At 38.8% G+C, this 15952-nt stretch overlaps 1 protein-coding gene across 1 annotated transcript in view; it reads right to left on the bottom strand.

Moving 5' to 3' along the window:
* Positions 1 to 15952, bottom strand: part of LOC120632525 (AP-3 complex subunit beta-2) — a 31356-nt gene that overhangs the window by 9117 nt on the left and 6287 nt on the right. Inside the window, exons 8-18 of the mRNA XM_039902344.1 lie at positions 15629 to 15738; positions 15025 to 15292; positions 13907 to 14015; positions 13406 to 13517; positions 11430 to 11676; positions 9647 to 9804; positions 5229 to 5329; positions 4796 to 4864; positions 2783 to 2906; positions 2298 to 2457; positions 959 to 1161 (exon numbers count right to left, since the gene is read on the bottom strand). Coding sequence (XP_039758278.1) covers positions 959 to 1161; positions 2298 to 2457; positions 2783 to 2906; positions 4796 to 4864; positions 5229 to 5329; positions 9647 to 9804; positions 11430 to 11676; positions 13406 to 13517; positions 13907 to 14015; positions 15025 to 15292; positions 15629 to 15738 — 1661 coding nt within the window. The remainder of the gene's footprint in view (positions 1 to 958; positions 1162 to 2297; positions 2458 to 2782; positions 2907 to 4795; positions 4865 to 5228; positions 5330 to 9646; positions 9805 to 11429; positions 11677 to 13405; positions 13518 to 13906; positions 14016 to 15024; positions 15293 to 15628; positions 15739 to 15952) is intronic.

Raw genomic sequence — 15952 nt, forward strand, 5'->3', positions numbered from 1 at the left:
ATACGTGCTGTTAATTACTCTTCGTAAGCACGGCAATACTACCTATGATTCAGAGTTTGTTAAAAATAAGCGTAGGTTTGATAGGATTTGTCAAGTTGAACCACGCAGAACCGCTTTAGCTGGTCGCCACTCTTACTTCATAAGTTCAATGCTTTATAACAAAATTAATAAAAAAATATCCATTTACTCATTAACATCACGAAAATGTAAAATTGAATTAACGAATTGGCTTCTTAACCTAACTTATGATGAGACTGAAAACCTTATTCAATAATACATACAATCACACCCTCACCCTCACCCACACTCACATACACATACACATACACATAAACACACGCGCACGCACACACTCATATTTAGTTTTTTAAGTACAATTAATTATATTTAAAAAAAAAAAAAAAAAAAATTATTGATGTATTTATGTAAATGTAGAAAAAAAAAAAATTGAGTTTATCAATGCTTTCAATTGAATTTAATTCAAAAAGTTTTTCGGTTTTTATTTTTATTAATCTCACTAGATTTAATTTAAGTGTATGGTTCTCGCTCCAGAGACGGGCGATAATAACTGCGACTCAGTCTTGCACTATAGCAGTATTATCGAATTTGGGTTTCATGATACACATTACCTTATGTTTGCCTTATTTTGTACTATTTTTAATTTGCTGTGTAACTGTTAATTGAAATAAACTTATTATTATTATTATTATTATTTACCATTTCCTTCCATTTGATCGTATACAAAAGCGGGCTTGCAGTTTGCAGTCCCTGGGGGCATCGAAGACAGTTTAGCTCCCTTAGTAAGTTGGTTGAGTTATAAATATAACAGTCGATAGGGCCTCCTTCAATTGTTGACTTGAGTGTATGAATGCGAGTTTGCGTGCGAGTGCTTGCGTGGGTGGGTGCGTGCGTGCGTGAGTGCCTGCGTGCGTGTGTGCGGTCGTGCGTGTTGTTATACCTTCTTGTTGACGCGGATGTTCTCGACGGGGTCGGGCGTGTGGTTGGTGAAGCACAGCTCCACGGCGCACATCTTGTGTGAGTACAGATGCGGCGCGCGGCTCCAACGCCGCGTGGCGCCCAGCCCGCGAGACATCACCCGCGGGATCATCTCCTGCTGGGCGGCGGGCACCAGCGCGGGGCCCACGGGGGTGATAGCGTCGCCTGCGCCGGGGAACACTTTACACCACATTGCGTCGCTTAGCTAACAAGCTAATGCGCGTCTTTATAACTTTTAAATGCATAATAATTTTCGGAACCGACAGGATTTGAACCTGCGACTCTCTGGCAATCGCGACCTGAGCGCTTTCTTATTAAGCTACGGTTCTCCTACCGTCGATGCCGAAATTAGTATATGCCTTTCAAATCGGTCTTATAGCGACTGTAGCGTCATCTAATAGGAAACGTTGCAGTTTCGATCTACTTTTTCAAAGGTTCTTATTTCAATGAGACACGTTTGAAACAAGAGATGACACATTGCTTTTTTATAATTTTTATTAGTGTTTTTACCAACACTTAGAAAAATTATTAACTTTATAAATTTAAAAATGCATATAAAAATTTTTGGAACCGACAGTATTTGAACCTGGCAATCGCGGCCTGAGCGCTTTCTCCAATTAAGCTACGGCTCTCCTACCGTCGAAATGCGTCGTAATGCCCGTTCTCACTAACGAAGAGCAAAGCAATGCCTGAATAAGTAAATTGTGGAACAATCTCCCATCTGATGTGTTTCCTCCAAAATACAATCTAGGGCTATTCAAGGGGTGGATGAACAAACTTAAAGCCAAATCCTTAAAAGTCGGCAACGCATCTGCAGGTATTCACTTAACATCTGCAGGTATTCACTTAACATCAGGTCACCCACTTGATCGTTCGTTCGCTATTATTATAAAAAAAATATCAGCTAAGACTTGGTCAAAAGTTTTTTTTCCATCGACTAAATCATAAGGCATTGGATTTATACCATGCAGGCATAAGTGAAATTACAAAAGATTTCAGACACATTGTCTTAAGCTGAAGTTTATATTTGTTGGAGTGCAGTCCGACCGTGATCGTAAGATCGTGTCGTACGCTGACTTCGAGCATGCCATTCCATAATTACTTAAATGATATAAATTTAAAATTAACCCCCGACACTGCATAATAATAATAGTATTTAGAATTATATTGGTCATTTAATACCCATAGTGAGGCTGCTGTAAAAAAACACATTTTGTAGTGGCGGACATCTTGGATTCGTAGCATTCTTCCAGTCAAGAATATATATTAAATACTTAAGGATTATGAAAAGCAAATCTAACCATCTCCAACTCCCGGCGGAAATGCAGTGGGCGGAGACAGGAATCCCCCACACGTGGGCGTCATAGTGGGCAAAGAACTGGCAACTTCGTCCAGTTCCAATAGTAGTTCCAAATTGGACTTCTCATTCTTGTTTTCTTTTACTTCTGATTTGGGGCGTTCCTGTTAAAAAAAACAATCCTGTACATTGAACAATATTCTGAAGTGGTGAAATAATTTCCTGGTAAACTGAGGCCTAACCGTAACCACCATAACTCCAAGCATATTATAATATTATTTTAATACTTCAATTGTTCACCAAATCAATATATACGAAACAAAAAAAAGAAACATGAAGATAAAACACAAAGGCGACCTTATCGCGACTTTAATAGCGATCTCTGCCAGGTATCCTTAGAATTAGAAAAAAAAAGAGGAGAACACACTGCAGGTGGTACAAGAATGTTAAAATTCATAAAAGTTTGAGCATACATTTTTATCAATATACCTTTTGAGCCTCTTTCTTAATGTCCTTCTTCTCTTCACTACTCTCCGAACTCTCCGACTCATCGTCTGAGCCGGAGGACGCTTCACTATCGGACTCAGTGTCCGATGTCCCCGAATTTGATGACCTAATAAAAGATCATCTATTGTAAGAGCTTAAATGTATGTATGTTAAAAGGGCTTAGCTTGTAAGGATTATTGTTAGCACGTATTGCATATTCATTTAATTATTACATTAACGTGATTTTGTATCAAAACATTCGTGATGGAATTTATACACAATCACCAATATTGTTAGTACAAAAGATTAATCAAAACCTCTGTACTTTATGCCACTATTGTCACTTCATAACGCTACTTGTAACTAACTACTACTATTCTATATATAACAGTAAATAGTCCGTTTCTACATTATATATTATCTTTACCTACTTCCACGCAAGTACGTACAATAAGCAAAAAAAATACTGGTAAATTTCTCTAAGTGTAAACACTAAATTTAAATTAAAACCAGCTAAATATATTACATTATATTATATTATATACGGGCCTGACCCCGTAGAGAACATCGGCGTCACCAAGAAGGTATAACCACCTACACGCAAACACACACGCACGCACTCACGCACGAATGCACGCACGCACGCATGCACGCACGCACGCATGTACGCACGCACGCGAACTCACACGTAAACTCGCATTCATACATTCAAGTCAACAATTAAAGGAGGCACTGTCACATGTAATATAGTTTTTACATTTATCAGGTACATCCGATTTTAAATTGCACATTTACTTACATTTATGACATACTCAACACTACACGTTTTTGCATAGCATGATGAGCCTCCTTGAATTAATTTATTAAATAAATTTACCTATATACCTATAGGTATTGAATAGTGAAAAATACATAAAGTGTATGATAAGATGTATTTTTCACTATTCAATACAGAGTCACATTTAATGTAAACACGATGTTTTCCTTCACCAATGAAGCAAGAGATATTTTAATTTCTTAAAACGCTGAAAAGTTAGATGTGCGTGCTGGGATTCGAACTCGCCCCCCCGAAAGTGAAGTCGAAGTCCCACCCACTGGGCTATCACCGTTTCTTTAATGTAATACTTAATTATAATAGTTTCAAGGCCATGATGGCTAGATTGGCTGTTAAAATGATTTCAATGTGTTTTAATTGACGCAATTATCTTTTAATTTCCGACAACGATGAACGATGAATTACGAGGTCATAGGTTCAATTTCCGGGTCGGGTTTATAGAGGTCTGTGGATTTGCTGTCTAATTCGAAAGGCGATGGGTTGGATTTTCGGGTCGGTTCGAAAGTTATTAACAAAGTCAAAGTCAAAAATATCTTTATTCAAGTAGGCCCATAGGTGGCACTTTTGAGGCGTACATAAGAATTACACGGTAGTGAGATGATGGCGATAACCACATTCGTAAACTTAAAACTAAAGCTACGAGGGTTCCAAACGCGTCCTGGTCTAAGTAGAAGCCCACAAACTTAGCCGGGTGTTTTTTTTTTGTTATCACCATCTCACAGTGTCATTTAAAATTATAAGAAAAACAACCTGGTTAGAGCAATAATTTACACCCAAGCTTTTTTATCGATTACGTAGTCCTTTATACTATAATAGGACTTTTCTATAACCTTACGTTTAATACAAACTTTGAACTTTTGTTGAACTGAGTATATTGTAGAATTGTATGCAATTTCATTGTAAGTTTATTCTTACTTCTAATGTTTAAATTATTGCAGTCACATTTTTTCTTAAATTTAGAAATGTTTTTATGAACGTACATTAAATTTTCAAATATGTACTGACTATACACCGTCATTCTTTTAAAATCTTTAAATTTATCTCTCAATGACTTTAAATTTATCTCTGAATAACAAAATACCTCAGTAATAATCTCAGTACCATACCGGCAGCGTTAAGTAATATATCATGTTATAGAACCTTAACTTCGTGAATATTAATATAAATTAATTAGAACTTACTTGTAATTGTTGGTTTCTTTTATTTTTTCCTCTTTCTTTCGCTGCTGGTTGGTATTTGTTTCTTCTTCCCTAATAAGACAAATAATAAGAATGTTGCGTTTAACTCTGTAGTGTAGTAAGAAGTAGCAACAGTAGCAAGGAAATGGGGGATAAATAAATAAAATAAATATACTTAGACAATACACACATCGCCATGTAGCCCCAAAGAAAGCGTAGCTTGTGTTATGGGTACTAACATGGCTGATGAATAATTTTATGAATACAATACACAAACATTAATAATATACAGATAAACACTTAAACACTGAAAAACATTCATTTTCATCGCAGATATATTTTCGAGTTGTGGGAATCGAACCCACGGCCTTGGACTCAGAAAGCAGAGTCAATCGGCAGTCAAATGAGCATAATATGTGTAATGAAGGCAGCTCACTCATCTGAAGACTCGTCGGAAGTGCTCGAAGCGGACGATGAGCCCGAGGATGTGGACGCAGAGCCGTCGCTGTCTGGCTCCGAGTAGAAGGTCTTATTTTTCTGTTGAAATGAAATTAAATTAAATGTATTTATTTGTATGAATATGTGATAAAATGTTCTTAACTGTGGGGTGTAGTCCTTTGTGGAGTGTCGATAAATGATAGAGATTGCTAGAGATTGATAAGTGGACTGTATTTCCTATGTTAATAAATTGATAGTGACATGTAAATAATATAATGATATTGATAATAAGTACTTAATCTGTATGATATACTTCCTTCTAAAATTCCTCGTCCCTTAAATGTCGAATGAGTGTTAATGTCAGTGTATAGTCGGTATGTTATATATCTATGTAAATGTATTAAAATTAACAAATTAAAAATGATTTTTATATTTTGGATATAAATTTTTTTATTTTATTTCCTCTTCAAATGATTGTTAAATTCATGCGTACTTAGTTCATTTCACTAACAACTACTATTGCAGGACGAGGTTATGAAATAGACATTTCTTTTTCTTTACTGACCACTCTAGTTCGTGCCTTTTCCAAGCTACTTGACACTGGCAAAGTACATTGTGCTGTTTTGGCATTACGAAAAACCATAAATCAAAAGAAGAAGAAGATAATGAGTACGTGTTGAGTGGCAGCCCGAAGTGCACTGTCCTAGTTATGGCCACGAGTCTTGACGATTACGTAAAACACAGGTACACGCAATAGCCCGAACATTAACAAAATAAGAAGTCGCAACATATCCGATCAGGCCAACCCCAACATACAAAGGTCAATTTTAGGTAATTTTATGTTTATATATACCTATCAAGTTCTGAGGCTTAAATTGCAGAAATTCATCAATGATTTTTTTTTAAATTTTGATGCGGTAATACGGCTATTGAATTTGGGATTGCATATTTTTATACGCATGGCACTACAGTTTTTCAAATACATGGCTTTCCTAGGGCACTTATTGAATATTAATCTGACTTAGTAACGAGTGCGCGTTGGAAATAAATCAGTAACCTTCAAAAAGAGATCTGGGTTCGATTTAATAAAAGTTGCTAATTCTTAAATATATAATATATATGCTACGGAGTGTAAGGATACTTAAACTTTTAAATATACGAATCGAATAGGGCCTTTCGTTGTACAATGATTTACACATTTTTATTTTATTTAAGATGTATGTAATATATTAAGTTTCGCGGCCTTGAGCTACGGCTCTTCTACCGTCTACCGTAGCTTAGTTGGTTAAGCGCTCAGGCCGCGATTGCCAGAGAGACGCAGGTTCAAATCCTGTTGGTTCCGAAAAGTTTTATATGCATTTTAAATATATAGAACCCTGACATTTTTAAAACGATTCCCGATAATGCAGTAAGTAATCGAAATAAATAAGATTGATCTATAGTAGACTCTCAAAGACTAAGCACGTGGAAATTAGAATATTAAACGCACTTGTAATTTTTTTTTTAATTTGGTTTGGTAAATCTACTTACAGGCAGTGGCGTGCTTCTCATAGATGCAAATAAGCAGCATACCCTGACCTCAGGGCCTCTCAGACCATAAGGACGACTTAAAATTTAAAGATTGAAAAAAAATTAAACAATTTATAGAAAACTATAAAAGCGCCATCTAGTTAAAACCGGCCGCACTTCTATGTAAATCAATGGACAAGTCCCGTATCATGGTTTAGAACTAAAATAGACAAACTGCATAATATTTCGACTATATTTTAATTTTGAGTTGTAAACAGTATCCCTAAATAAAAAGTAACGCTTTAAATATAATTTAAATCTCATAAAATTAGCTGGGGTTTTCACGATTAAGTATCCATTGCCGGGCAAATCGTTTATTCGTCGCTCGAATTAATGCGCCGCGCCGCCGCGGTCTCCATAGAAGCACGGCGATTGAATGCATCTGTCGTTACTTGTGTGCACCAGCACACAAGGAAGTTCTGGTGTGTAGTGATATAATCGCGTGCGTGCTTACACAATATTTGGCTCTTTCTATGTGTGCGAGTTTTCCAGGTTTCCAGTATAGGGGTTTCGCTTGTGTGCAAATCTTAAAAGCACTGCTTACGGAAATTTGAAATCCAAATGTATGCTTTGTTTTTTTATAAGCACAAGTAATTTGCTTTGTTTGTTATTGTTTTAAATGGCAATAATTCTTTTTTGTAGTTAAAAAATTTATCAATGAATTTTATTACATTCAAGGTCTTTAGAAATTTATAAGTACCTAATTTGTTCAAAAAGTATATTAAAATAACCAAATTAAAAGTTGCCGAATTATGTTAAATAAATTATTAACGTATACCAGGTGCCATTGGTAACTGATGAAGTAATTTCTTCAAATGACAACTTTTAATAGCATTTGTGTACTAAGAAAATATTACGGACATATTTTGACTATGATATTCTCATTATCACTGGCGATCGCTCAGCGCCATTATTGTTTACCTTTTACCTTCTGTCATAACAACTTATATTCACCGAATTAGAATTAATTACTGTTTTTTTCGTTTGCTGTACGGTTGTTTGTAAATAGTTACAATTATTATTGTTTACATTAACCTTTGTGACAGTGTACTGTTTGTAAATGATTGTGAGGAATATTCTTAGTGTAAGAAAGTTCTTATATTCAGCGTGTGATCTGATGGTTCAGTGTGCTTGGAAAATGTAGGTAAGTTTGGAGCTAATTCTTAACTAACGTTTAATTGAGATTATTCGTAAAGGAAGGAATGCACCTACAAGGAGCGGCACGTAAAAAGAGCTCTGACTGACTTACAGAAACAGGCGAATAGCAGTGATCAATGTTTTGTTTCATTATTTATTTATAATAATACCTATGTTTGTTTATTGTTTACACTAAAAAACATTATTTAATGTAATTGCCGCAATGGCAGACAATTTTAAAAACTCGCTAGTCGGTCGTCTCAGAGCTTACTATACCTACTGGAAATAGGAGATGATGAGAAGATCTACATGGGTATCACAAACAATGTTAGGTTAGGTACCTACTCACAAATAAAATTATACAGTAACATCAAAATAGCATGTTCAGTACCTATTTTTTTTTATGCATACCCTGACCGAAAACCCTATGCACGCCACTGCTTACAGGTAAACACCGCATGCAATAAATAGTGTTAAACTACCTTACAACTGCACAAACAAGATGAAAGGATGTATCCAGTGTAGGCAAGATATAAAATAGTAATACTTTTCTTTGGAGCCCCTAAATCCGGATACACTCAGTGTACGGGAGCTATGGTGATACGCTCTACCGTAACAATAGGGAGATCTTCCTCCGAGCGGGTGATCGTGCTCGGAGGAACATTCATTTTTGGAAGTTGTATATAAAGGCATTCTTTGTGAACACTTCGCTAGCGCGATGCAGGATTTTTGTGGCGCCATCTAGTTCTGTAATGTGGAGAACGCTACACTCAGGATTCTAGATGCAACACATTCATATTCACGCTCGGGTATTAATGTAAGATCCTGAGCGTAGACAGGGGGTAAGGGGCGCCCGAGACTTAAAAAAATTTACTTAACCCTCGCGTTTAATATTTAAATTTTCACGTCGCGGGGTTTAGAGGCGCCCTAGACTAAGATAGCCCCTTTGTTTAATTTTCTACTTTTGGTCTGGTGGGGGCTTCGGCCGTGGCTAGGTAATGGGTAGATATGATGATGTTGATGATAAATCTCTAATAGGTTAGCCCGCTACCATCTTAGACTGCATCGTAACTTACCACCAGGTGAGATTGCAGTCAAGGGCTAGCTAGTTTTTGAATTTTTTTTATTCCCCTAGCCCTTGACTGCACTCTCACTTGGCGGTATTAGTGATGATGCAGTCTAAGATGGTAGCGGGCCAACCTGTGAGGAAGTATGGTAGTCATACCCCTAATCGGTTTCTACGCGACATCACACTGGAACACTAACTAGCTTAACGTGCACGTCGGTAGTTAATTAAGATAAATAAATTTTAATTAATTTAAATTAATTAGTGTGAATACAAACAAATTAATTATTAGTGTGAATAAAAACAAATTATTTTATTGTACAAAAAGCGTGGGAGCGTGTACGAAACCTACCTACCTAGGTAGGTGCGCGAACGCCATCTGTTGGTAACGCCATAGGTTTTTTTTTATATTTGGGTCTAGATGGCGCTGTAGTAATTGTAATTAATAGTTCGAAAAAACTAAAAAATCTTTTTTTATATATTGAAAATTGGAATAATCTTCTCAAATTAGTGTATTGTCATCGGCCCTCGATATGTCTACAAAGTTTGAATCAAATCTGACCGTTCAAAGTGGGTCAAAATCGCGCCCAAAGAAGTCGGTTACAAACATACATACAAGTGAAGCTAATAAAAAGGAATGTCACCTGCGTGTCGTCGGCGGCTTGTGTGTTGAGCGCCGCGGTGGCGGCCTCGCGCAGGGAGCCGCCGACCACGGCTCTTGGCGCTGGCGGCAGGGCGCGGTAACCCGCCGCGGCCGTGCCGATGTACTGCGACAGCGAGCCCACGGTGTACTGCTCGCGGTCTGCGCACACCATGTTCCATCATCATCACATCAACCCTTTACCGGCCACAGGGCACGGGTCTCCCACAATGGTAAGCCGTGGTCCACCGATTTCGATTCGAAATGAAATTTTATAATTGTCCACAAAATCGCTTACTATTTGTGAGAAATTGGGTGATGGAAGATTAAAAACGACTCGATGGATAGAACTGAATTTAATATTATCCAAAAATATTATTATTTTTTTATTATATTAGCAAGGTAGGAAATACGTCTGTCACCTAGCAAACTGTGAACAAGAATGAATGAGATGGCGCTGGTACATTACTTTTATAACATGTAACATTCAAAGTACCTTCTCAAATATAATTATAAAAATGTTTACAAAAATGTATCTAACAAAAAGCATGTGGACAAATAGGGCTCCGCCTCGGCACGAAGCCGCAGCGAGCTGTGGCGCTGGATTTCAGGGGGACCCTGTGTGGTCACAGACGTGTTTGCGACTGCTTCAACCATGCCAAAACCTTAAGTCTATACATGATAGAAATAAAATTAAAAATAAAACACGGTACGGAATATAAAATTTACAGAGCCAAACCAAGAAGCTTACCACAAAGTCGGGCAGTGCCCATGGTAACGCTATATATACGCCAGAAATAACGATAACGCCGATTCCATTTTCGGATGGACACTTGCCGATAAGCACCCAAGGGGTTGCTACGGCGTCACCGGGGGAGCGGGGCGAGCGCGAGAGCTCGCCATGAGAAGAGCCCCAGGGTTCGAAGACATGGGGGGGGGAGAGTGGGAGACGTCGACCCGAGACCGTAACATTCACATCCATAGCGTGTTTTTCTTAGTGAAATAATTAATAGTTCGAATATTGGATAAAAGCAGGCGTAACTTTGCGTAATTCCATGATATGTTATGAAAATTAAGCTTAATTTGCCATACTGCGCGAAAAGCAGGAGAATCTGTTTGGTGTAATTTATAATTTCTTTAATCTTTATACTCCACACCAAACAGATCTTCGGTAATGTACCCTCTACGCACGTTTCGCTCAAAAACCGGAGCGAATTTGACTTAATAATTTGTTTTGACTTAAAAATTATACATTGCGTGAAAATGGCATACAGGGTACTATTTTTTGTTGTCTAAGATCTGTTTTGTGTGGAGTAAAAGGATTGAAGAAGTTATAAATTACACCATACTGCTGCTTTTCGCGGAGTATAGCAAATTAAGCTTAATTTTCATAATTAATAGTTCAAAAAAGCTAAAAAACACGCTTGGGTGAACGCCTTTGCTCCAGCAGTGGATTGTTATAAGGTATTTAAGATATTCGTTACAATTTTGTAGTATCACCCATTTAGAAGCCGTTTGGACAGAGCAATCGTGCGGCAAGTGTGAATCGTGGCAGATGGACGGACAAACTGACCGACAGCGATAGTTAAGGATTCGTAAGAGTTAATACTCTTTATGTTCGGAAAACGAGCGAAAATTGGCGTAAATCTGTTCTGTTTTGAGGGAGATAAAGTTAAAAATACACAGCGAAATCGGGTCAAATTGTAAAAATAAAGATTCCGACGAATTGAGAACCTCCTCCTTTTTGAAGTCGGTTAAAAACTAACTCTGTACTTCTGATGGAATACCTTTAAAGTTACTCTGTATGGAAGGTTTCGGTTTGTCCGGGCAGAATATGTGCGCGGCGTACTGAGTCAGCAAGCCACCCTGCTCCGGGTCGATGAACCTGCGGAGCATGCGTGCCCGGTCGCGCACGTCGTAGCTGGCGTCGTAGCGTGCCAGCGAGAGCACGTACTTGCAAAGCGGGACAGTGTCCGGCTGCGTTATTGACAGCTTCACTGCGAGGGACAGGAGCTGAAGTTTCACCAGTTCGTCCTAGAAGCAATGCCATTACAATTATCAAAACTAGTGTGCCCCGCGACTTGGCACACTACTAACTAAACACACAAAACGTTATTCTTTTTAGTAACGAGTTATCTAAGAATATACCTGGCATCGCATATCTTCCATGTCTCACCCACAGCTTTTAGAAAAAACTTAAATTTTTTGTAAAAATTTTGGCAAATTAAGTTTACGTCAGTGCACTTGTAATTGACGTGCATATCAGTCAATGTTTTTGTGTGTGTACTATGTTTAAAAACGTGTAATATGCATGTTATTAGTGCTCTTAATAAATAAATAAATACAAAAACGTTTTATTTATGTAGAATTAAAAATTTTCAAATTCAAATATTTATTTATTCAAATAGGCACATATATGGCACTTTTGTTACGTACATTACATGTACAATATGACATAGAAGTGAGCTGATGGAGATCAGTGGCGTGCATAGAGGGTATGCACAGAGTATGAAAATCTCCAGTACGAGTTATGAAAACTTAAGGGTACGCTTTTTATAACTCTTACAATGCCTATCCTTAAGTGTTATTGGAACTCGTACTGGATTTTTCTTTATTTTTAACATCTGCCCGCTTAGTTTATATAGAGTAACATAGGCTGTTACTTTCCAAAAATCAAGTGACTTAGTGAGGGCGTAAAGGTACAATTAACCGATAAACACACTTTTGCATTATTAGTATGAATAACAGTCCTTCGCGACTTCGTGTGCAGCACAGAAACGAGTTTGCCAAAAGGAGTCATTGTTACCTACGGTACCCTCATAGACTTCTATCCAAATATCACAGCCTTAAAAAGAAAAAAAAAAAGTAATTGTTACTTATTCAGGAAAAAACTTGAAGACTTGGCTTGTCAAGAAGGCTTTCTACAGTTATAATGAATTCTTGGAAAGTAAAATATTGTGAAGATTGACTTTACCTATTTGTTAATATAGAATAATATTATAATGAATTTATGAAGTCATATACATTTGCATGAGATAATTTATTATTTAATAATTGCTATGTGACGTATAATATTAATATTTATGAATAAATTACTATATACTATTGATTTCGTACGATTACTACAGCATGATAGCGTATTTGCAAATCTGGCTGGTTGTACTTAGCGCATAAGTATATTAACGCAGTCTTAACTAAAAAACTTTCTTCCCTTATTTCATTTTGACGGCCGATTGGCGCAGTTTGCAGCGACCCTGCTTCTGAGCCCAAGGCCGTGGGTTCGATTCCCACTACTGGAAAATGTTTGTGCGATGAGCATGAATGAAGGTTTTCTGTGTCTGGGTGTTTATATGTATTTTCTAAGTATTTATGTATATATATTTCTTGTGTGCGTGTGTATGTCACTGAACTCCTCCTAAACGGCTGGACCGATTTCAGTGAATTTTTTGGTATGCTTTTGGGTGGCACCCTGGATGGTTTAGATGCACAAATCAGCCCGACAGATGGCGCTGGGATCCGCTACTTTATGTATATAATTCATAAAAATAAGTACTCTTCAGGCATCTTAGTACCCATAACACAAGCTACGCGTACTTTGGGGCTAGATAGCGATGTGTGTATTGTCGTAGTATATTTATTTCATTTATTTATCCCCTATTTCACTCCTTTGGGGGTATTTCGTAGAATTCTAAATACAAATTTTTATCGATAGAACTTGTTGTTTTTTTTAACTACACCGGGATTTCGTTTGAAGAGGTTGTACCTGCTCAGCAAAGTTAGCTGCCATGTGAGCCAATATGGCGGCCGCTCGCGGATGTTTGGCGCCATGTTCAGCCACCAGCCACACGGCCGCCGCGCGTGCGTTACCCGCTAACCTATATTAAAACCATCATCATATCAAACCATTGCCGGCCCACAACGGGATACGAGTCTCCTCCCACAATGAGAAGGTGTTAAGGCCGTAGTCCACCACAGCGGCCCAGTGCGGATTACTGGAGTTAACACGCCTTTGGGAACATTATGTAGAACTCTCAGGTATGCAGGTTTCCTCAAGATGTTTTCCTTCACCGTTGAAGCAAGTGATATTTTATTAGCTTAAAACGCACAAACTTAGAAAAGTTAGAGGTGCGTGCTGGGATTCGAACTCTGACCCCTAAAAAGAAGTCGAAGTCCTGCTCACTGAGATATCACCGCTTAGTTAAATTAAAATAGCACATCCGAAATTTCCGAAAGTCTGAAATTAAAAAAAAATCCTGCTCGTCACCTGTCGGTCCGCAGCAACTTGGCGGCGCGCGACACTGCGGCCTGCGCGGAACTGGCTCCACCACCCACCACGCGTTTCACCACCACCACCGCTTCGCACACCACCCATTCTACACAAAAACAATTCCCGCACGCTTAGTATAAGAGTTGCATGATCGCAATCGAAGAGTTGTTTTCGAGTATCGAAAACTTGAGCATCAAAGTAAAATGGATCTTATTCATATTGCACAAAAGTTCAAATTTACCTCTTCAGCTTGGACTTTTGGCAGAACGTTTGTGAACTAAATACAGGATTTTCGACAGTAAAGCGAGTGGCATTAGGTTCCTTTTGCTTTGACGGTATAGTTTTATATGCGAAAACGACTCTTCGATTGCGAACGAGCAAATATTTTAGGTACTAAGAACGCTCATCGCCTGTAGTGTTTTTGCAAAAATATCGCTCGATGATGGAATCCCGTCTCAAATGGGTACGGCCATGTTTCACGGAGACCGCCAAGTTACATCGGTAACCGATACCCTAACATTGCAGTCTTTGGGGCTAAAACTCGCGGCCGCCCAAGAAACCGTTGGCTAGACATAGTGAACGCAGATCAGGTAGGCAAAAGACTCAAACAATCGTATGTTCAAGACCAGGAAAGTGGGCTGGAATATGCCGGAAAGCGGCCCCACTTAGTGGGATAACGTTTAGTCAAAAAAGAAGATAAAATGAATGGGACAACTATACTAAGCTATGGGTGTACAAGAGACAGAGATAGCTCACCGTCTTTGCTGGACAGCAGATGCAGTGGACTGTTGAGACAGGTTTCGGTTTCTGTATAATTGGCCACGGGGAGTCTGCCGATAGCCTATATAGTGGCTGCCACGAAAGTCCTATCGTTCGATGATAGAGTGAAAGGGACAACTATACTAAGCTATAGATGGACAAGAGACAGATATAGCTCACCGTCTTTGCTGGACAGCAGATGCAGTAGTCCGTTGAGACAGGTTTCGGTTTCTGTACGAAAAGCCAAGGGGAGTCTACCGATGGGTATGTTGGCGGCCACGAAAGCCTTGTCATTCGATGAATGAAAGGGACAACTATACTAAGCAATGGATGCACAAGAGACAGAGATAGCTCACCGTCTTTGCTGGACAGCAGATGCAGTAGTCCGTTGAGGCAGGTCTCGGTTTCTGTATGGATGGCCACTGCGAGTCTGCCGATGGCTTGTATGGTGGCTGCCACGAAAGCTTTGTCGCTCGATGTCACATAAGTCTGGTATTCTCTCAGCACTACTGCCGCACTGGCTTCAGTGGCCAGGTTTGTGAGAATCTCGAGTTTAAGGAGCTTTATATGAGTCGGGTCAGAGTTTCTCACGAAGAATGATTTAAGGAACGGCTCGAAGAGTGACTGAAAACAAAAACGATGTGTACATCCCCAACGTGAAATATTAGATTGAATACAGGGAACCATTTTATTTGGTATTGATGGCGGGAAAGATTTCCTTCTACACTTATAAAGCGGAGAAGTTTAGTTTGTTCAAAAATTGGGTGATCAAAGCAAATAAAGAAAACCAGCCAAGTGACGAAACGGGCATGCCTGAGAGTTCTGCATTAATGTTCTCAAAAGTGTGTGGAGTCCACCAATCCGCACCACCCAGCCGGCGAGGTGAACTACGGCCTTAACCCCTCCTCATTGTGGGAGGAGATTGAAGAATTGGCACCATTATTTGCATGTAATTCTTACCCGTCTTGACACAGTTATGGACGCTATGGAGTTTAGCACAACGCTCTGGACCTCGATTGGTGCTCTTAACAGACGGACCAAAGCTTTAGCTACCGGAGGCAGTTCTTGGGCTGGAACAATAGAATACATCTTACTCAGTTACCTCAGGAGAAGATATTAAAATGTCCTGAAGCCACTTTTATTGGTCGATAATCCAATTGCATCGAGCGGTGAAGTAGGGATTCTACGTTAAGCATATAATCTGGGTAAACATCGACTCTTGACCCAGGTGAAGAACCCCGGCCATTAATAATACGTAAGGTCCACCAGTTTAAAGACTGCGAT

The sequence above is a fragment of the Pararge aegeria genome, chromosome 20 (genome assembly GCF_905163445.1).
Source record: "Pararge aegeria chromosome 20, ilParAegt1.1, whole genome shotgun sequence".
Lineage (NCBI taxonomy): Eukaryota > Metazoa > Arthropoda > Insecta > Lepidoptera > Nymphalidae > Pararge > Pararge aegeria.